The sequence below is a fragment of the Canis aureus genome, chromosome 12 (assembly GCF_053574225.1).
Source record: "Canis aureus isolate CA01 chromosome 12, VMU_Caureus_v.1.0, whole genome shotgun sequence".
NCBI lineage: Eukaryota > Metazoa > Chordata > Mammalia > Carnivora > Canidae > Canis > Canis aureus.
The window spans coordinates 1880963-1903716 of record NC_135622.1 but is presented as its reverse complement, the minus strand read 5'-3'; the positions used below and the strand labels follow the sequence as shown (position 1 = coordinate 1903716).

Here is a 22754-nt window from a genome sequence, read left to right as displayed (position 1 = left end):
CATGACTCTGAGATCATGACCTGAGCTGAAACCAAGAGTCTGACGACATTCAATTGACTGAGCCATTGAGGCACCCCTGATTTGGGAATATTTTTATGATCCTACCTCCAGCATAGGTAGGTGAAAAGTACTCTAGGACAGGTAATCTTTAGTTTCAAACAGTGGTGTGGTCTTATGGGATTATTTTGCAAATTCTGTTTCATATGTACCCTGAATTTAAAATGATCTCAAAAAAAAGATCTCTATCCAGATGAGAATGGATGCCTCAGGACTTCTTTACCAATTCATCTTAACATGGATTCCGTCTCCTTTACAAAATGAAAGCTGCTTCACTCATCCCAGTTCTTACTCTGGTGCACTGCCCCAGGGTATAAAAATCTTTGGGAAACAAATCAAAGGGAAAAAATACAGGCTGCATAGCCCCACAGAGAGAATACTAAAAGAAGCAGGAACATATTTCACCCAGACACAAACTTCTACTATCCCTGATGGTCTTCTATCAATCTTAGAACTTGAAAGAGAGGGGATTCCTGGGTGGTTCAGCGGTTTAGTGCCTGCCTTCAGCTTGGGATGGGATCCTGGAGTCCTGGGATCAAGTCCTGGGATCGAGTCCCGGGATCGAGTCCCGGGGTCGAGTCCCGGGATAGAGTCCTGCGTTGGGCTCCCTGCATGGAGCCTGCTTCTCCCTCTGCCTGTGTCTCATGAATAAATAAATAAAATCTTAAAAAAAAATAACTTGGAAGAGAATAGGTTGTAATAGGAATATTTGTCAATTCACTGTTTTGAATTCAATTGAGGTCAGATCTTTCCTGACGATGAGGACTGGCCAGTTAGGTTATAGAATGGCCATCTTCCACAAACAGAATGAACCAAGTGCCAAAGTTTTGACAATGATATATTTAAAGCACATATAACACAATGTACAATAGCTAGGAACTACAAATTTGCAACTATTAAACTTACACATTTTAGTAGTCAAGGCAAAAGAGGTGCATATTTTCTAAAGTTCCTTTTGGGTCAAGACAGTTGAAAACCCCAGACTTGGGAGTCACTTGTACATACATCTAGTTCTCTTCAAAAGATGTTAGGTTAAGAGAACACAGAATGGTATAAATTAGGACTTTATATCATTCAGTATTTTGTTTGATTTTTTTCTTATGCCTCAAATCAAATGTGAATCTTCTAAAAGACTATAGTTGTGGGATGCCTGGGTGGCTCAGCAGTTGAGCATCTGCCTTTGGCTCGGGGTGTGATCCCAGGTCCAGGGATCGGATCCCACATAGGGCTCCCTGCAGGGAGCCTGCTTCTCCCTCTGCCTGTGTCTCTGCCTCTCTCTGTGTGTCTCTCATGAATAAATAAATAAAATATTAAAAAGAAAAAACTATAGTTGTGAAAGAAAATTAACTTGGTAGCTCTGTCTAAAAAGACCCCATAAAGGATATTATGGGTTGCAATACTGTTTCCCAGAGCAAAACCAGAAATCTAGCTTGGGACAAAGTTCCTGCATCAGAACCAACCAGTGCCTTTACCAAGGATGAATTCTGCTTTGGGAAATCAGACCCTAGTGACATTGTGGAGACTTTGAAATGGCTTCTACATCAGCCATATCTCTTTTGTAGGGAAATGGACAATATGTTCTGTATTCTTTCAAGACTTTCACTTTGTTTGCTCCATCAGCAAATGGGAATGTAGGAAAAGTTGTATTTCTGATCAGACTCATTCTTATGAATAGTCAAAATAATTGGAGGAAGACTGAAGGAGATGACTCTATAATTGCTATCAAGCCCTAGAACAATGGTGGCCTCCTGTACAGATTTGTTTCCATCAATTTCTGGGCTAAAGCAGCTACTTGGAAAGTTCTAAATGTTAGGAGAAGATGTCTGGGCCATTTGTCCCAAATCACTTAGAGGATTTGAAGCAATCTTATTAGTGGAAGTTCCTGCTCTGGTCATATCTCAGGCCTATTCTTCTGGCCAGGAGGTCCTGGGGAAGTTTGGGGCAAGGTCAGAGTTTTTCAAGGAACACTGTGGAAGAAGTCTCAAATTCCTCTGGAGGAACAGAAGCAATATGAAAAGTTTGTCCAAGCTCCTGCTTTTTGTGATGGCATTGCCTTTACATGTGCATGGGTGGATGTGTGTGTTTAAATGAGATTCCAAAATAAAGTAGCATTTCTTAGATATCTGTGTACATATATACATATTATGGAGAATAACTAGTCTTGTAGGGTAATTTTTCATATCTTGTATTTTTAATTGACAATCTAAAATAGATAAAGCATTTTCTGGATATTGTGGATGACCATCCTTTTAGAAGAGAAGTACTAAAAGAAGAGAGAAGTACTGTGTATTTGTTTAAAAGCAACCCTGGGGCGCCTGGGTGGCTCAGTTGGTTAAATGGCTGCCTTCAGCTCAGCTTATGATCCTGGGGTCCTGGGATCAAGCCCCACATTGGTCTCCCTGCTCCTTGGAGGGCTGGCTTCTCCTGCTCCTTCTACCCCTCCCCTGCTTGTGTACGCGTGTGCTCTCTCTCTCTCTCTCTCTCTCTCTCAAAAAATCTTTTAAAAAAAACAAAAGCAATGCAGATACCAAATGTTATGGATTTAAGTGTGCAGACTGGTGAAGATATGGAAGCATACTTAATATTTAATAACAGATTTACACAAATGTAGATCAGGTGGTTTTATAGTAAAATGTTTATACTTTAAACACTGTAAAAGAAATTTTATATTAGTTTAAATAGAAAAAAGCATGTAGTAGCATAGGCATATTCACTATGACAGCATTAACCTAGTTATGCCAAAACATTCGTCCTGTAAATTCATGTTCATTTCAGTGATTTTGTTTAGTATTACTTTACCTAATATGTACATATATACATAATAATTCGTCAACCCAGCAATCCATAAGAATTTTCGTTCCTCCTCTTTTAGAAAGGATCTGTACTATGTTAAAGCACATGTGTTTGGGAATCAAATTCACTTGTATTTTAGTGTGGGCTCTACCATTTAACAACTTTATGTACCTCTTCATCAGTAAAGTGGGGCTTCATTAAATTTTACAACTATAATTACCTACTATCTGCCAGAACCTATTCTAAGATAATGAAAGCATATCACTGAACACAATAGATACAGTCTCTGCTCACAGTTTACTAGAAGAGGCAGGCAAACACATTATAGCATAGGTGCCATGCACATAGAAGTACATGTAACAAAGATGCCAAGCCTACCCCTGGCATCTGAGACTTGAAAGATATGGCAGTTAGTCAGGTGATGGGAGAACCAGTACAAGACACAAGGAATAGGAATGTGCACAAGGCAGAAGGTGAGAGAGCCTGGTACTTGGAAGAACAACATGTCTTCCATTAAGGCTCCAGCATAATATATGATGGAAGCCAGGAAGAGGGTAAGTTTGGAGAGGTAAGCAAGCATGAGATTAGGTAAGTTTTGAATGCTCTATTAAGAAATTATCCTGAGGGTGGTATATCTGGAGCCATAGAAGACTTTTCAGAAAAGGAGCAACATGACCAAGCTTTACTTTCAGAATATCACTTGGGCTGCCAAGGAGAGAATGAAATGGAGAGGCAGAAATGTGACTGGTAGGGAAACAAATTAGGAGACTATTGCATCACCCCATGGGAGATGGCAACCTGTTCTAAGGTGTAGTGGCTATGAGTGGAGAGAAGGACAAATTCAGGAACTGTTCAGATTGGTCAGGTATGTGGTATGAGGGCAAATGAGAGAAGGTTGGCTCCCAGGTTCTGGATTGGCTAGTGATTTGAGCTGGAAATAGGCAGCTGAGTCATCACCTTGATGATACTGAAGCCACTGGTGTAGATGAGTTCTGAGTCTGCAGAATGTTGATTTGGATGGTGGGTGTGGAGTGCCACGTTCAGGGCCTGACTAGGATTCATTGTCTCTTCTGGCTAGATCACTCTCCTTTTTTATTTGTTCATCAAATATTTGCTGAGTATATAGTATTACATGCCAAAGGGCTAGGGACATATCACTGTAAAAAGTCCCTGTTTTGATGCAGCTTATTTTTTAGCATAGCAAGACTGGCAACACTAAGAGGTAACATAATCTAGCCATTAAGAGCACACACTTGGGAGCCATTCTGTTCAGGTTTGAATCCCAGCTCTGCCATGTCCTGAGCAAGCTACTAACCTTTCTGTTCCTCAGTTCACCCAACTCTAAATTGGGAATAGTAATAGTGCTTAGTGCATAGGGTTATTGAGAGCATTAAACTAATCAAAGTGCTTAAATCTAATGCCTGCACCATAGAAAGCGCTATATGAGGGTTTTCTATTATTTAGATAGTCTTTTAGGCAGATGCTATGGAGAAAATGGAGTGGGAAGTGGGAGATTGATCTACCATGGTCCAGAAAAGCCTCCCTGATATAGGAACATTTAAACAAAAACTTAATTGAAATGATATTGGTGTTAACAAAATTATAGGCAGAGATAAGAATAAATCCAGAAACCGTAAAGAGCAAGCATGTTTGACATCCTTAAAGATAGTAAGAAAACCAGTGTAGCTGGAGTGGTATGAGCCAGAAGGGACAATAGGTAGGAAATAAAGTAAGGAAAGTTACATAGGGCCTTTGTAGCATTTAAAAACTTTGGCTTTCCGTTCTTTCCATTCTGTGACTGGACCTCATGCTTCTGAAGTAGGTATGTGAGTTAGATCCAGGCAGTCAAAGCTTACACAATGATTAGCCCTTATTGAAACAAGCACTTACTCAAAGCTAATTATGTTGCTAGAGTGAACATTCTGGGAATTCTGTTGCCAAGAAAAAAGGTAGGATTGTTGTTGAGAATGTGTAAATTTGGAGTTACTGGCAGTCTTCTTGCCTCAATGAGTTGAGGGCCTAAGAGTGGAAACAATGTAGAAGAAAGTAGAAATATAAAGAGGGAAATATTGCTGACCACATCATTTGGTCCTTGGAGCAGGCTGTGCCAGAGTCTGAACCCCCACCTTAGATTTCGTGGTTACATGAGCCTCTTAAGCATTTTATTTTTGTTAAAGTCAGATTAGATTATGTTTTTGGTCACTTGCCAACCAAATTAAAGTAAGCAGAAGAAATGGAGTCATTGAGTCAAACTGAAAAGCAGTAAATGGCCTGTGAGAAAGGAAGAAAATCCAGAGTGAAGTCAAAGAAAGAGAGCATTTAAGACTACATTTTTAATGATTTTAACAATGTGTGGTAAATGTAATTAATGTTAAAGCAAGGACACATGAAATTTGTCCAAAAATCCTGGTGAAAGTATCCAGCACAAAATAGATAATTAAGGAACAGTTTCTATAATGGTAAAAATATATGTCATCTGCCATCAAATTGCAAACTCCTTGGGAGCAGGAACCATATTTTAATTTATGTTGTCTTTAGTAAATTAAATGAAGTCACTCAAATGTTTGACTTGCATTTACTCTATATTATGCCTTGTATATGTGAGTTAGTAGTTGGGAGATAAGCCTGGGACCAACAACAAAGAAAGATAATCATAGCCCCCCACATTAAGCCAGGGATCCTGGCAGAGGCTAAAGTCATCCAGGGCCTTAATGTTCCCTAGCTTCTGGGAGATGTATATTTCTTTCTGGAAGAAAGTGCCTTCAATTTGTGCCCTCTGGTTTCTCAGAGATTAAGGTCTACCACCTAAGCCTATAACATTACCAAAAGAACGGCATGGGAAAAATTTTTTTTATTATGAATTCATGAATTTGTGTGTTATCCTTGTGCAGGGGCAATGCTAACCTCTGTATCTTCCAAATTTAGTATATGTGCTGCCCAAGCAAGCATCAAATGGAAAAATTGAGAAACACATCATCATTAGGAGATTTCAACATACCTCTCTTCACCTATTGCTACATGAAACAGGAAATAGTAAAGATTTAGAAGATTTGAATAAAACAAAAGTTTGATTCAACAAATAAGCAATTCAAACCCAACTGCTAAAAATGTGCATTCTTTGGGCAGCCCCGGTGGCGCAGCAGCGGTTTAGCGCGCTGCCTGCAGCCCAGGGCGTGATCCTGGAGACCCGGGATCGAGTCCCACGTCAGGCTCTCTGTGTGGTGCCTGCTTCTCCCTCTGCCTGTGTCTCTGCCTCTCTCTCTCTCTGTCTCTATGAATAAATAAAATAAAATATTTTAAAAAAAGGAAATTATTTTAAAAAATAAAAATAAAAAATAAAAATGTGCATTCTTTTCAAGCATACATGGGATATTTTCAAATAGTAATGTACCAGCCCATAAATGCCAGTCTCATCAAATTGCACCAACCAAGTCATCTTACCACAATGTTGTTAATCATAAGTCAGTAGAACAAAGCAAAATATTTCCTTTGAAGATTTAAAAAACTCTGAATAACTAGTTTATGTCAAAGGAGAAATCACAATGGGAATTTTCTAAACACTTGGAACAAACAATAGTGAAAATACTAAAAAATTAGATAATTGGGGCACCTGGGTGGCATAGTCAGTTAGGTGTCCAACTCTTGGTTTTGGCTCAGATCATGATCTTAGGGTTGTAAGATCAAACTCCACATCAGACTCTCTCTAAAATAAATAAATCTTAAGAATGCCTGGGTGGCTTAGGTGGTTAAATGTCTGCCTTTGGCCCAAGTCATGATCTCCAGGTCCTGGGATCCAGCCCCACAACTGGCTCCCAGCTCAGTAGGGAGTCGTCTTCACCCTCTCCCTCTGCCTTTTCCCCTGCTTATTCTCTCTCTGCTTCTGTCTCTCAAATGAAGAAATAAATATTTTAAAAAATAAATCTTAAAAAATAGATAGTATACAGTAAAGTGAAACATAGAGGGAAATATGTAGTCTTATAGTATTCAATTTATAGTATTTTAAGTCTTGTAGTGCTTGAATTGGAAAAGTAGGGCTAATCCACCTTATGTTTAAAATAGAACAGAATAAATTCCAAAAATGTAAGTGAGCATAAGGATGATTATAAAAAAAAAAAGATGATTATAAAAGTAGTATCAGAAATCAATGAGAAAGGGGGTGAGAGAACAATAAAAAGTCAATAAACCTGAGAATAGTCTTTTTTTTTAAGTAAACTCTATGCCCAGCTTGAGGTTTGAATTCACAACCCCAAGATCAAGACCCACATACTAAACTGAGGATGTTCTTTGAAGAAAACTGATAAAAAAAAAAAAAAAGAAAAGAAAACTGATAAAATAGATAAACTTCTAAGATTAATAGGGGGAAAGAAGACCCAATTTTTTTTTAAAGATTTTATTTATTTATTCGTAGAAACACAGAGAGAGAATGAGAGGCAGAGACACAGGCAGAGGGAGAAGCAGGCCTCATGCAGAGAGCCTGATGTGGGACTCCATCCCAGGTCTCCAGGATCATGCCCTGGGCTGCAGGCGGCGCTAAACCGCTGTGTCACCAGGGCTGCCCAGAAGACCCAAATATTAATGATAAACGGAATATAACTACAGACCCATAAAGAGATTAAAATATAAAAATTCTGTGCCTGTAAATTTGAAAACCTTAACAAATTGGAAGAAGTTATAGAAAAATATGAAGAAAGATTCAAAATGCCATCATAGGAATGGAGAGAGACCTATAATTGTTAAGGAAATGGAAATAGATGATTTGAAATCTCCCAGAAAGAAAATACAAGGTCTAGGTGTTTTTTACAAATAAATTCTACCAGTCTTTCAAGGGACAGATCATTCCAATCTTATATAATCTCTTCCTGAGATGAGGGAAAAGAACAGCTCTAAACTCACTTTGTGACTCTAATATAATTTTGATACTGCAATCAGAAAAGGACAGTATGAGAAGGGAAAATTATGTTTTCAAATAATTTATAGACACAGTTCAAAAAATCCAAACTAAATATTGGCACATTTAATTTAGAAATGTTTTAAGAAGATAATATATTGTGACCAAGTTGAGACTACCCAAGGAATGCAAGATGGTTTAACATATAAATATAAATATAAATATATATGTTATTAACTACTTTTACAGATGAAAGAAGAAATGTCATGTGAAGGCATTTTAAAGAATTCTGTGGTCATTCAATTTAAAATAAATTCCTAATTAGCTAAGAATAAAACTTTCTATATCTGATAGTATATCTACGAAACTCTGGAGTAAATACTTTTCTTGATGATGAAACGTCATATACATCACCTTTAAAATCATAAAACAGGGCTGAATTGTGTCACTTCAAAATTCATATGTTGAAGACCTAACCCCCAGCAGCTCAGAATATGACGGTATTTGGAGATAGAGCCTTTAAAATTTAAGGTAAAGTGATGTTATATGAGTAGGCCCTAATTCAATGTGACTAGTATCCTAATAAAAAGAGGAGAGGGGAGCCCCTGGATGGCTCAGTCAGTTAAGTGTCTGATTTTGGCATGTCATGATCTCAGAGTCCTGGGATTGAGCCCCACATCAGGCTCCAGGCTCAGCAAGGAGTCTGCTTCTCCCATTCCCTCTATTATTCCTTCACCCTCTACCCCTCACTCCACTTGTGCTCTCTCTCCATCTCAAATAAATAAAATATTAAAAAAAAAAAAAAAGAGGAGAGACACCAGAACTTGCACACAGAGAAATAACAATGTGAATAGATAGTAACAGGGTAGCTGTCTACAAACCAAGGACAGAGGCCTCAGAAGAAACCAAACCTGCTTACACTTGATCTGGTACTTCTAGCCTCCAGAATTGTAAGAGAATAAATTTCTATTGTTTAAACCACTTAGTCTGTGGTATTTATTATGGCAGCCTTAGCCTTCACTTCATTTGATAGTGAACCCAGCACAGTAAGATAGGGAAAAAAGGTGTGAGAATTAGAAAGGAGGAAACCAAATTATAATAATCCCAGGTAAAGTGCACCTGGTGGCTCAGTTGGTTGGACTTCTGACTCTTGATTGCAGCTGGGCCATGATCTTGGGGTCATGAAATCGAGCCCCCAGTCAGGCTCTGCTCTCAGCAGGAAGTCTGCTTGAAATTCTCTCTCTCCCCTTCCCTCTGCCCTTCCTCCTGCTCTCTTTCTCTCAAATAAATAAATCTTGGAAAAAAATAATCCCAGGTAATATGATTGTCTATGTAGAAAACCTTAAAGAATATACTAGTTAACTATTAAAAATAATAAAACATTTACAAGTTTTTCAAATTAAAAATCAGTATACAAAAATCAGTTCTGGTGGTACTTCTGTAATGATGGAGTGAGGCTCCCTGAAAATCTGTTCCTCCATAAAAGCAATGAGAACACTGATAAAAAAATTCTAAAATCATCTTTTTTGAACTCAAAATTAACCAAAGGTTTATAACAACCTAATGAATATGTACATAAGAAAATAGCTGAATCTAAGAATAGCAAGATTCGTGATGTTTAACCAGTCCCATGATGGGACTCATCCTTTTCTCTCCAGTTTTGTAAAATCATTAAAAACAAATAACTTCACAATCACAGTAGCCATGAAAACCAGCAGCCTAATTAGCACCTAGTGGGGCAGAATGGGTTTGGAACCCTCTAAAAAGCCCCATTTTCAGAGAATTGTCATTATTTAACGTATCTGATTCCTCATTAACCCCCAATCAGAGGGCTTATCTTTATTTGACCTGATTCAAAGCTTGCTTAGTGTGAACAGCCTTTTCCCCAGGACATTTGTTGAAAAAAATCAGAGGCAATTGCTTAACATCTCAACTGCCTGAGTTGGAAAAACAACTGGGGCAAACAAAAAGCTGATCAAACACCTAAAAGGAAAGTCTTGTGAATAAAATATCCATAGGGGATTTTGAAAAACTCTGACATAATCCTGGGACTCTAGAAGGTCATACACATGTGACTATACCCATGTTCAGGAAGGACCTGAGAAAGCCTGAATTTCCCACCACTGCCTCACCTTGAAGCCCTGGGCAAGCAGGAACTGAAGACTAATGTAGAGGTGTAAGCTGCCTGCTAGAGACTTGAAAATATTCCCCACCATACACGAAATGCCCTTTGGCAATACCTGGGTGATATCCTGATTCAAGGCATTTCAGGAAGTCTTTGTTCAATTGTTGACTTAACACTAAGCGAAACTGAGCAGAAATTTCAGTGACCACATATGACAACAAAACAAAACAAACCAACAACTACAAAGTTCACAGACGTTGTTCAGGAAGTCATTAAACAAAAGGCAATAACATCATCAACACAAACCACAAACAGTGATAACAACTAACCCTGGGGAGGGGGGAATCCCTGGGTAGCTCAGCGGTTTAGCTCCTGCCTTTGGCCCAGGGTGTGATCCTGGAGTCCCGGGATCAAGTCACACATCGGGCTCCCTGCATGGAGCCTGCTTCTCCCTCTGCCTGTATCTCTGCCTCTCTCTCTCTCTCTCTGTCTCTCATGAATGAATAAATAAAATCTTTAAAACAAAACAAAACACTGGGGAGGGAGGGAATCTGATTCCCAGAGCTTCCACATATGTAAAATGTCCAGTTATCAAGAACAACAACAAAAATATGAGACACAAAAGAAACAGGAAGTATGGTCTACACAGGAGGAAAAATCGTTCAATAGAAACTATCCCTAAGGAAGCCCAGATATTGGACTTACTAGACAAAATCTTTAAATTAGCTATTATAAATATGTTCAAATAATTATAGAAAACCATCTCTAAAGAACTGAAGGTATGAGAACAATGTCTTACCAAATAGAGACTATCAATCAATAAAGAGTAATTATGAAAAAGAACCAAATAGAAGTTTGGAGTAGAAAAGTACAATAACTGAATGAAATACTTCGGAGAGGACCCCATAAGCAGACTTGAGCTGGCAGAAGGAAGATTCCATGAACTTAAATATAGGTCAGTTGATATTATCAAGTCAAAGAAAAGAGAATGAAGAAAAATGAATAGAATCCCAGAGACCTGTGGAACATCAACTGTACAAACATATGCATAATAGGAACCTCAGAAGAAAATGAAAGAAAGGGACAGAAAAAAACATTTTAAGATATAATGGCCAAAAATTCTGCAAATTTGATGAAAAACAATCTACATATCCAAGAAGCTCCACAAACTCTAATAAACTCAGAGATCCACAAAGGGACACATTACAATCTTCCAAAAGTGAAAGACAATTCTGAAAGTAGCAAGAGAGAAGCAATTCATCACAAATGATTCTCAGCTAGTTTTTTTTTTTTTTTTAAGATTTTTATTTGAGACAGAGTGAGAGAGGACAAGTGGGGAAATGGGTGAAGACTGAGGGAGCTGAACAGGGAGCCTGACACAGGGCTCCATCCCAGGATCCTAAGACCATGACCTGAGCTGAAATCAGATGCTTAACTGACAGAGCCACTCAGGTGCCCTATAACAGCTATTTTTTAAGTTAAAAGTCATGGAAGCTGGGGTGCCTGGGTGGCTCAGTCAGTTGAGCATTTGACTCTTGATTTCAGTTTGAGTCATGATCTCAGGGTTGTGGCATCAAGCCCCAAATTGGGCTACATGCTCAGCACAGAGTTTTCTTGGGATTCTCTCTCTCCCTCCCTCTCCCCACTGCTGCTCCTTCTCCCACTCACTCTCTCTAAAGAAAGAAGAAGAAGAAGAAGAAAAAACCCAAAGAAACCATGGAAAAAGAACACAGTGGGATGAAATATTCAAAGTGCTGAAACAAAAAGACTGTCCACCAAGAATTCTATAGCCAGTAAAACTAACCTTCAAAATGAATAGGAGAGGGGGATCCCTGGGTGGCTCAGCGGTTTGGCGCCTGCCTTTGGCCCAGGGCGCGATCCTGGAGTCCCAGGATCAAGTCCCACATCGGGGTCCCGGCATGGAGCCTGCTTCTCCCTCCTCCTGTGTCTCTGCCTCTTTCTCTCTCTATGTCTATCATAAATAAATAAATAAATAAATAAATAAATAAATAAATAAATAAATCTTTTTAAAAAAATAAATAGGAAGGTTAAACATTCCCAGATAAACAAAAACTGAGAGAATTCATTGCCTGCCATCCTGCACTACAAAAAATACCAAAAAATGTCCTTCATGTTGCATTGAAAGGACACTAGAATCCACATAAAAAAATACAGAACACCAATAAAGGTAAGTACATAAATAAATATAAAAGACTGTATACGTTTATTTTTTATTTGTAACTTTTTCTTTTTTTTTTAATTTTTATTTTTTAGTATTTATTTTTTTTTGTAACTTTTTTCTTCTACCTGATTTGAAAGATGACTATATATAGCAAACATTACAATTTATGGGCTTATAATGTATAATGATGTAATTTGTATGGCAATGATACTATAAAAATGAGGAAGAAGTGGGTATAGGAGCACAGTTTTTGTATGCTACTACTGCAACTAAGTTGGTATTAATCCACACTAGATTGTTTTAAATTAAGATATTAATTGGAGACTGACCTGGGTGGCACAGTCAGTTAAGTGTCTGACTCTTGATTTTGCTCAGGTCATGATCTCATGGGTTGTGAGACTGAGTCCCATGTGAAGCTCTGTGCACAGCAGGGAGTCTGTTGGGATTCACTCTCTCCCTCTCCCTTAGCCCCTCCCCACTGTATGTGCATGCTCACTCTCTCTGAAATAAATAAATCTTCAAAAAAAATTAATTGCAATCCACAGACAACTACTAAGAGAATAGCAAAAATAGAGTGAAGTAAACAAGGTAATTAAAGGGGCAAACTAAAAAATATCTGTTTAACATAAAAGAAGACCTTGATGGAGAAATAGAGAAACAAAAAAGACATTAGACTTAGAGAAAACAAATAGGAAAATGGCAGACTTAAATCCTATCTTATCAGTAATTACATCAGATGTCTTCTTTGGAGAAATGTCTATTCATGTCTTTTGCCCATTTCTCAGTTGGATTCTTTGATTTTTTTTGATGTTGAATTGTTAGTTCTTTATATATTTTGGATACTAACCCTTTATCAGAGATGTCATTTGCAAATACCTTCTCCCATTCAGTAGGTTGTCTTTTTGTTTCCTTTGCTATGCAGAAGCTTTTTATTCTGATGTAGTCCTTATATTTTATTTTTGCTTTTGTTTCTCTTACATCAGGAGACATATCTAGAAAAATGTTGTTATGGCTGATGTCAGAAAAATTACTGTTTGTGCTCTCTTTTAGGATTTTTATGGTTTCAGGTCTCACATTAGGTTCTTATTCCATTTTGAGTTTATTTTTGTGTATCGTATAGGAAAACTTCATTCTTTTGCATGTAGCTGTCCAACTTTCCCAGCACCATTTGTTGAATTTGGAGATGAACCTTTAAAGACTTAATTAAGGTAAAATGATGTTATATGGGTAGGCCCTAATCCAATATGACTAGTATAAAAAGAAGACAGAGGAGTGTGTGAATGGCTCAGTTGATTAAGTATTTGCCTTCAGCTCAGGTCATGATCTTAGGGTTCTGAGATTGAGCCCCATATCAGTCTCCCTGCTCAGCAGAGAGTCTGCTTCTCCCTCTCCCTCTGCCCCTTTCCCCTGCTTGTGTTCTCTCTTTCTCTCTCAAATATATAAATAAAATCCTTAAACAAAATAAACAGATGAGAAAAAAAAGATATACTATGCAAACAGTAACTGAAGGAAAGCAAGAATGACTATGAGAAAATCAGGCAAAATAGATTAAGACAAAAATTGTTACTAGACACAATTGTGTTATGGTCAATCCATCAAGAAGACATCACAACTATAAATAAATACAAACCTAACAACAGAGCCCCAAAATACATGAAGCAAAAACTGATGGAATTAAAGGAGAAAATAGACAACTTAATAATAATAGTTGGAGATTCAACAACGATTTAATAGAACAACTACACAGAAAATCAAAGATATAGAAGACTTGAGCAACACTCTGAGTAAACCAAAAAACATTCATAAAACACTTCACCCAACAACAGTAGAGTATACAATGAAATATTCATGGAACCTTTTCAGGATAGAGCAATGTATTAGGCCACAAATATGTCTCCATATATTTAAAAGGACTCCAATGTGTTCTCTGACCACAGTGAAGTGAACTTGATCCCTGCTCAGTGAGGAGTCTGCTTCTCTCTCTCTCTCCCTCTGCCCCTTCTCCTCTGCTCATGCTCTCTCTCTCTCAAATATTAAATGAAGTCTTAAAAAAAATCCTCCCTCCCTTTCTGCTCTCTCTCACTCTTCCTCTCTTCCCCTTTCTAAAAAAAATATCTCAAAGTTAATAACTTTTTACCTTAAGAAACTTGAAAAACAGCTAAATGCAAAGCAAACAGAATAAAGGAAATAATAAAGATTAGAAAATACATAAATGAACTAGAAAGTACAAAAATAACAAAAATTCAATGAAACCGAAAGATGGTTTTTAGAAAGAGAAAAAAAAGTGACAAACTTTTAACTAAACTACCAGGGGAAAGAAGAAAGAGAAGACACAAATTACTAAAACCAGAAATGCGGGTACATTATGTGTAATGAAGAATTAACCTCACCCATAGAGAGATCTGGCCTTTGCCCTGGCAACTGCAGTTTGGTCTCTAGGCCTCTGAAACTCCTGCCTAATAAGAGTATATTTGTTTGCCCGGGGCCTTTGGCCATATTGTATTATTTCCAACCTTCAAAAGAACTAGAGACTAAAGATATTAGCTCACCTATTGGGAAGAGCTGCAGACTGATCAAGCTCCATTGAAAACTCTGGACACTTAAGATTTGAGTGAGCTTTTCTGGTTGGTAACACTCTGTATTGTCACTGGGAAGAGTTAATGGTATCCAGGACCATGAGAAGAGATGACCAGAAGCTCTGCATTTGGACATCTTCCAGACTCTGCCCTGTGGATCTCTTCCTATGGCTCATTTTATCCCGTGTCCTTTTCCTGTAATAAGTCATGAACATAATAGCTTTTAGTGAGTTCTGTGAGTCTTTCTATTAAATTATCAAAGCTGAGAGTGTTTTTAGAAACACTTCCACCTTTTCCCCACTAAATTTACAATTAGTGTTAAAAGTGAGGGTAGTCTTGTGGGGACTGTTCCTAGCTGGCTAAAACTCTCTGTATATCATTACTGACCTTACAGAAATAAAAAGAACTGGAAGGAAATACTATGAACATGTTAACAAATTAGAAAACCTAAAGGAAATTAACAAGTTTCTAGAAAGGAAAGCTACCAAAGTGACTCAAGTAAATCTGAATATATCTTTTATATTAAAGAGATTGACGTAATCATTAAAAAAAAAAAAACCACAAAGAAAACTCAAAGCCCAGATGGCCTCACTAGTAAATTCTATGAAATATTTAAAGAAGAACTAACACTAAACACTAATCCTTTACAGGCTTTTTCAGGAAATAGTAGAAGAGGAAACACTTCCCGGTTTGTTTTTTGAAGCTAGTATTACCCAGGTACCAAAACTAAAGATATCACAAGAAAAGAAAACTACAAATCACTACCCTTTACTAATGTAGATGCAAAAATTCTCAACAAAATATGAGCAAACTGGGACACCTAGGTGGCTCAGTGGTTAAGCGTCTGCCTTCAACCCAGGGAGTGATTCTGGAGTCCTCAGATCAAGCCCCATGTCGGGCTCCCAGCATGGAGCCTGCTTCTCCTTCTGCCTGTGTCTCTGCCTTTCTCTGTGTGTCTCTCATGAATAAAATATATATATATATATATATATATATATATATATATATATGCAAACTGAATCCAGCAACACATAAAATGGGTAATATACCATGACAAGCTGAGATTTTTATCTCAGAAAATGGGAATTCAGGGCACCCAGGGTATCTCAGCGGTTTAGCGCCGCCTTCAGCCCAGGGCATGATCCTGGAGACCCAGGATCCAGTCCCACGTGGGGCTCCCTGCATGGAGCCTGCTTCTCCCTCTGCCTGTGTCTCTGCCCCCGCCCCTCTGTGTCTCTCATGAATAAACAAATAAAATCTTAAAAAAAAAAAAAAGGAAATGGGAATTCATGTTGCTCAACTTAACAAAAATCAGGCAATATGCCAAACCACATTAATGGAATTAAGACCAAAAACCACATGATCATCTTAATAGACTTAAAACAATGCATTTGATATAATCCAACACCCTTTCATGATAAAAACACTCAACAATTAGAATGAAACTCCCCAAGCTTATGCTTACAAGCTTAATAAAGGGCATTTACAAAAAACTATAGTTAACATCATATTTAATGGTAAACTGCTAAAATCTTTCCCTCTAAGGTCAGAAATAAAACAAGGATCCCTCTCTTACTACTTCTATTTAACATTGTCCTGGAGGTTTTATCCGGCCAACTAGGCAATTTAAAAAAGCATTCAGATTATAAAGGAAGATGTAAATCTTATAAACATAAATATTAGAAGTAATAATGATGTGATCACAGATAGTGTGATCTTATAAACATAAGTATTAGAAATAATAAAGTTAAACAAATGTGCAGGATGCAAGATTAATATACAAAAACCAATTATATTTCAATACACTACCTATGAAAAGTCCAAAAGCAAAATTAAGAAAACAATTCAAGTTATAATCCCATCAAAAATAACATATTCAGGAATAAATTTAAACAAGGAGGTTCAAGACATGTACAATGAGATCTATAAAACATTACTGAAAGATGTCCTAAATCAATAGAAAAGCTTCCTGTGTTCTGGATCAGAAGACTTGATATTGTTAAGATGGCATTACTCCCCAAATCTATCTACAGATTCAACATAGTCCTCAAAATCTCAGCTATTTTTCTTTTTTTTTGCAGAAATTAACAACAGATCCTAAAATTTATATAGAAATGCAAGGACTCATAATTATCATAACTACTTTGGAAAAGAAGAAAAGTGGAAGACTCATGCTTCTTGTCAAAACTTAGTATAAAGCTACAGTAATTAGGACTTTGTGGTATTGCCAGAAGGCTAAATATATAGATTAAGGGAATATAATGAAGAGTCCAGAAACAAACCAATACATCAATGGTCAATTGACTTTCAACAAGGGTGCCAAGGCCATCCAATGAGAAAATAATAGTCTTCTCAACAAATTGTGCTGAAGTAACTTAGATATCCATATGCAAGAGAAAGAATTTGGACCCCTACCTCAATAAAACCCCTACCCCTACTCTACAGATATTAACTCAAAATGGATCAGACCTGGGCAGCCCAGGTGGCTTAGCAGTTTAGCACCACCTTCAGCCCAGGGCGTGATCCTGGAGACCCAGGATCAAGTCCCACGTAGATTCCATGTATGGAGCCTGCTTCTCCCTCTGCCTGTGTCTATGCCTCTGTGTGTATGTGTGTGTGTCTGTGTCTGTGTGTCTGTGTGCCTGTGTGTGTCTGTGTCTCATGAATAAATAAATAAAATCTTTTAAAAAATGGATCAGACCTAAATGTAAGAGCTACAACTATAAACCTCTTAGAAGTAAACATAGGAGTGAATCTCTATGACCTTGGATTAGGCAATGGTCTCTTTTTAAAAAAAAATATTTCATTTATTTATTCATGAGAGAGAGAGAGAGAGAGAGGCAGAGACACAGATAGAGGGAGAAGCAGGCTCCATGCAGGGAGGCTGTTGTGGGACTTGATCCCAGGTCTCCGGGATCACACCCTGGGCTGAAGACAGGTGCTAAACCCAGGGATCCCTAGGCAATGGTCTCTCAATCTGATGCCAAAAGCACAAGCAACAAAAGAAAAATAAATCGGACTTCGTCAAAATGTTTGTGCTTTAAGAGACATCACCAAAAAAGTGAAAAGGCAACGCAATGAGTGAGAAAAAATATTTGCAATTCATTTATCTGATAGGCAACTTGAATCTAGAATTCAGGCATACCTCATTTTATTATGTTTTACTATATCGCTCTTTGCATGTATTGTGGTTTTTTGTTTGTTTTTTACAAACTGAAGGTTTATGGCAACGTTGAGACAAGTCTATCGGTATCCCATTTTTTCCAACTGTGTTAGTTCACTTCACTTTTCTGTGTCACATTTGGTAATTCTTGCAGTATTTCAAACTTTTTAATTATATTTGTTATGATGCCTTGTGATCAGTAACATTGTTACTATAATAATTGTTTTGGGGTGTGACAAACCACACCCATAGAAAACAGTGAGCTTAATAAATGTTGTGTCTGCTATGACTGCTCTAACTGATTCCCCCCGTCTCTCTCCATCCTCAGGCTTCCCTACTGACTAAGACACAACAATATTGCAGTTAGGTCAGTTAATAACCCTGCAATGGTCTCTAGGTGTTCAAGTGAAAGCGGACTTGCATGTCTCTTTCTTTAAATCAAAAGGCAGAAATTATTAAATTTAGTGAGGAAGTTATGTTGAAAGCCAAAATAGGCCAAAAGTTAGGCCTCTTGATCCAGATAGCTGAGTTGTGAATAAAGGAAAAGTTCTTTTTTTTTTTTTTTTTTTTTAAGGAAAAGTTCTTGAGGGAAATTAAAAGTGCTACTCTAGTGAATAGACAAATGGTAAGAAACTGCTTTATTGCTGATATGTAGAAAGTTTTAGGGGTCTGAATAGAAGATCAAACACGCCTCAACATTCCCTTAAGCCCAAGCCTAATCCAGAACAAGACCCTACCTCTCATCAATTCTGTGAAGGCCAAGAGAGGTGAGGAAGCTGCAGAAGAGAAGTTGGAAGCTAGCAGAGATTGGTTCATGATGTTTAAGGAAAGAAGCTGTCTCTGTAACAGAAGACAGTGCATCATGGAGCAGCAAGTGCTGATGTAGAAGCCCAGCAAGTTATCCAGAAGATGTAGCCAAGGTAATTAATGAAGGTGACTATGCAAAAAAACAGATTGTCAACGTAGGCAAAACAGTCTTCTATTGAAAGAATATGCTATCTAGGTCTTTTGTCACTACAGAAAAGAAGTCAGTGCCTGGTTTCAAAGCTTCAAAGGACAGGCTGATTCTCTTGATAGAGACTAATGTAGCTAGTGACTTTGAGTGGAAGCCAGTGCTCATTTACCATTCTGAAAATCCTAGGGCCCTTAAGAATAATGCTAAATCTATTTTGCCTGTGCTCTATAAATGTAATAACAAGATATGGATGACAGCACATCTGTTTACAACATGAGTTACTGAATATTTTAAGTGCACTGTTGAGACCTACTGCTTATAAAAAAAAAAAAAAAAAGATTCCTTTCAAAATATTACTCTCATTCACCATATACCTTGTCACCAAAAAGTTCTCATGGACATGGACTATGAGATTAACGTCATTTTCTTGCTTGCTAACAAGCATCCATTCTCCAGCCCATGGATCAAAGAGTAATTTCAACTTTCAATGGTTATCATTTAAGAGATACATTTCATAAGGTGATAGCTACCATAAACAGCAATTCCTCTGATGCATGTAGGCAAAGTAAATTGAAAAACTTCTAGAAAGGATTCACTATTCTATTTTTTTTTAAAGATTTATTTATTTATTTGGGGGGGGGAGAGAGAGTGCATGCATGAGTAGGGGGAGGGGCAGAGAGAGAGAGGGGAAGAATCTCAAGCAGACTCCCAGCTGAGCACAGAGCCCAACACAGGGCTTGATCCCAGGACCCTGAGCCCAAACTAAGAGCTAGATACTTAACTGACTGAGCCGCCCAGGTGCCCCAGGATTCACTATTCTAGACACCGTTAAGAACATCTGTGATTCATGGGAAAAGGTTCCAATATCAACATTAAAGGAATTTGGAAAAGTTAAATCCAGCCCTCATAGATGACTTTGAGGGGCTCAAAACTTCAGTGGAGGAAGTAGCTACAGATGTGGTGGAAACAGCAAGTGAACTTGAATTAGAAATACAACCCGAAGATGGCTCTGATTTGCTACAATCTCATGATAAAATTTTAATGGGTGAGCAGCTGCTTCTGATGGATGAGGAAAGAAAGTGATTTCCTAAGATGAAATCTTCTTTGGATAAAGGTGCTGTGAAGATTGCTGAAATGACAACAGAGGGTTTAGAATAGCACATACACTTAGTTGATCAAGTGGCAGCAGTTTTAGAAGATTGATCCTGTTTTTAAAGCATTTCTATATTCTGCAGGTAAAATGCTATCAAACCACATTACATGCTACAAATTGTTCATGAAAGGAAGAGTCAACCAATGTGACAAACTTCACTGTTGTCTTATCTGAAGAAATTGCCCCAGCCACTCCAGCCTTCAGCAACCACCACCCTGTTTAGTCAGAAGCCCTCAACATCCAGGCAAGACCCTCCCCCAGCAAAGATTATGACTCTCTGAAAGCTCAGATGATGGTTAGCAATTTTCTAACAATGAAGTATTTTTTTAAAGATTTTATCTATTCATAGAGACACAGCTAGAGAGAGAGGCAGAGGGAGAAGCAGGCACCATGCAGGGAGCCCGACATGGGACTCGATCCCAGGTCTCCAGGATCACGCCCTGGGCTGCAGGCAGCGCTAAACCGCTGCGCCACTGGGGCTTCCCTAACAATGAAGTATTTTTAAGTTAAGACATATACATCATCTTTTTAGACATAATGGTATTGCACACTTAACAGACTACACTGTAGCGTAAACATAACTTATATGCACTGTGAAACCAAAATTCATTTAACTTGCTTTACTACAATACTTGCTTTATTTTAGTGGTCTGGAACTGAACCTACAATATCTCTGAGGTATGCCTGTATATAAAGAACTCTTACCACTCCATGGTTTAAAAAATCTGACTAAAAAATAGGCAGCAAATTTGAATAGGCATTTCTCCAAAGAAGACACTTCACCAAAGACATATATCAAAAAAAGATATACAGATGGCCAGTAAGCACATGAAAAGATGCTCACCATCAGTAGTAATCAGAGAAATGAAAATCCAAATAATGATGAGTTACCACTCCAGACATATTAGGGTGGTTGGAAATCATAAAGAGACATAACAAATATCGGTGATGGTATAGAAACATTGGAACCTTATACATTGCTTGTGGAATTGTAAAATGGTGCAACTACTTTGCAAAAGAGCCTGGCAGTTTCTCAAAATATTAAACAATTACCAGAGGACCTAGAATTTCTCCTGAGTATAAACCCAGAAGAATTGAAAACTTGTCCACACAAAAGTTTCATAGCAACATTATTCATAATACCCCCAAAGTAGAAAGAACTTTTCTTTTGAAAATTGCTATATATCTAGTGAGGTGTGGGATATTAGTATGTCCTCCCTGACCTTTTTAAGTTAGCCTGTAATTTCTAGAAAACAGAAAAATCAGGTGAGTATTGGAGAATATATTTTGGGAAAGAAGAGAAATTATAAAGGAAATACTAGATTGTGAACCTTTTATAGTGTGTGTATTTGTGAGTTTTGCATGTAGGTAAGTCAAATGAGTTATTTAGTTATCCCTGATAATGTGAAAAAGTACTGATCTCTGTTATTAAAACAAGTATGTTTACAAATTTGAAGAAGCAATATATTTATTGGAAAGGATTGAAAAGGATTTTGGTGAATGGTTCAAGTAGTGGTGAGTTTATAACTTTAAGCCTATAAAAATTTGGGGCAGTACTATAACTCTTGGTTTTTTTCTACTCTTTTCACAGAGTACAAGTAACATTGAAAAGTGTTTCAGGGATACCTAGGTGGCTCAGTTGGCTAAGCATCTACCTCAGCTTCAGGATCCCAGGATCCTGGAATCAGGCTCTACCTGAGGCTCCCTGTTCAGTGGGGAGCTTGCTTCTCCCTCTCCCACTGCCTGCTGCTCCCCCTGCTTGTGCTCTGACTCTCTCCTTGTCAAATAAATAAATAAAATCTTAAAAAAAGAAAAAAAGAAGTGTTTTGGTTATTTATAACATAAGTGTAAGGGATTTTATGGAAGTGCTTTATATTGACCTACTTGTTGAGTACTATTTTAATTTCAAATCCTTTAGATATTTGGATTGGAACTGCATTTTGGAATTCATCATTACTTACAATGTCACCATCAAATGACCATCCAGTTAGACCCACCCCCCCAGATGGAGGCTGGGGATGGGCAGTGGTTGTTGGAGCTTTTATATCCATTGGTTTCTCTTGTGCGTTTGGCAAATCTATTTCTGTATTTTACAAAGAAATTGAAGAAATATTTAATGCCAGCACCAGCGAAGTGTCATGGATCTCTTCTATTGTGTTTGCTGTCATGTATGCTGGAGGTAAGTGCCCAGAAAGCCTGCTCTTTTAATTTTCAATAGTCAGACAAAAGCTCCATGTTAAGTAGTTTTTGTTCTTGATGTGTGTGATATGTGTAAGATATTTTAAATGTTAGTTTTTGAAGCTATGTAATTGGCATCATTTATTTTTCATTCCCTTTAACAATAAAGTCTACACATAGCCTTGTACTGTCAGATCAGTTACATTGCAAAACAGATATCATTATAAAGGGTAACTGTCTTTAAGAATGATTTTTGTGTTGGTTGCTGGTGTATGGAAAGTCATTCGATGTTTGTGTTTTAATTAAATATTCCTGCTAACTTCTATTACTTCCAATAGTTTATTGGTAGATTTTTTTCAAAATTATAAGATAGACAAACATCTTTTGCAAATACTGATAGTTTGGTTTCTTCCTTTCCTTATACATTTCTTGCCCCCTGTCTTACTGCACTGCCTCGGACCTCCAGTATAATGTTGAAGAAAAGTAATGGTAGGCATTCTTGTTTTGTAGTTCTGTTTTGGTTTTGTTGTTGTTTTCTATGAGAAACAAAGTACATTTCAGCTAATTTGAAAATATGCTGGAAAGTCAGAAGTTGGATCAGGCTTGCTCATACATTGCATCACATTCATGCACATTTGCTCCATCTCAAAAATTAAAGACAAAGCAAACTTGCTACAAATATGT

General features: G+C 37.6%; 1 protein-coding gene and 1 non-coding gene across 4 annotated transcripts in view; one reads left to right on the top strand and one right to left on the bottom strand.

Annotated features, from left to right (window-relative positions):
- The window catches only part of LOC144324787 (monocarboxylate transporter 1-like), a 37408-nt gene that overhangs the window by 4613 nt on the left and 10041 nt on the right, over positions 1-22754 (top strand). Inside the window, exons 1-2 of one of the 3 annotated variants that reach the window (XM_077916127.1) lie at positions 18357-18704; positions 21811-22071. In XM_077916127.1, the coding sequence (XP_077772253.1) occupies positions 21855-22071 (217 nt within the window). In that variant the 5' untranslated portion in view covers positions 18357-18704; positions 21811-21854. Of the gene's footprint in view, positions 1-18356; positions 18705-21810; positions 22072-22536; positions 22560-22754 lie in introns of those variants that run through there. The other 2 variants (XM_077916128.1, XM_077916126.1) reach the window with 2 other exon arrangements.
- On the bottom strand, positions 5691-5795 carry LOC144281486 (U6 spliceosomal RNA). The gene has a single exon (XR_013350000.1). It is a non-coding gene; the product is annotated as a U6 spliceosomal RNA (small nuclear RNA).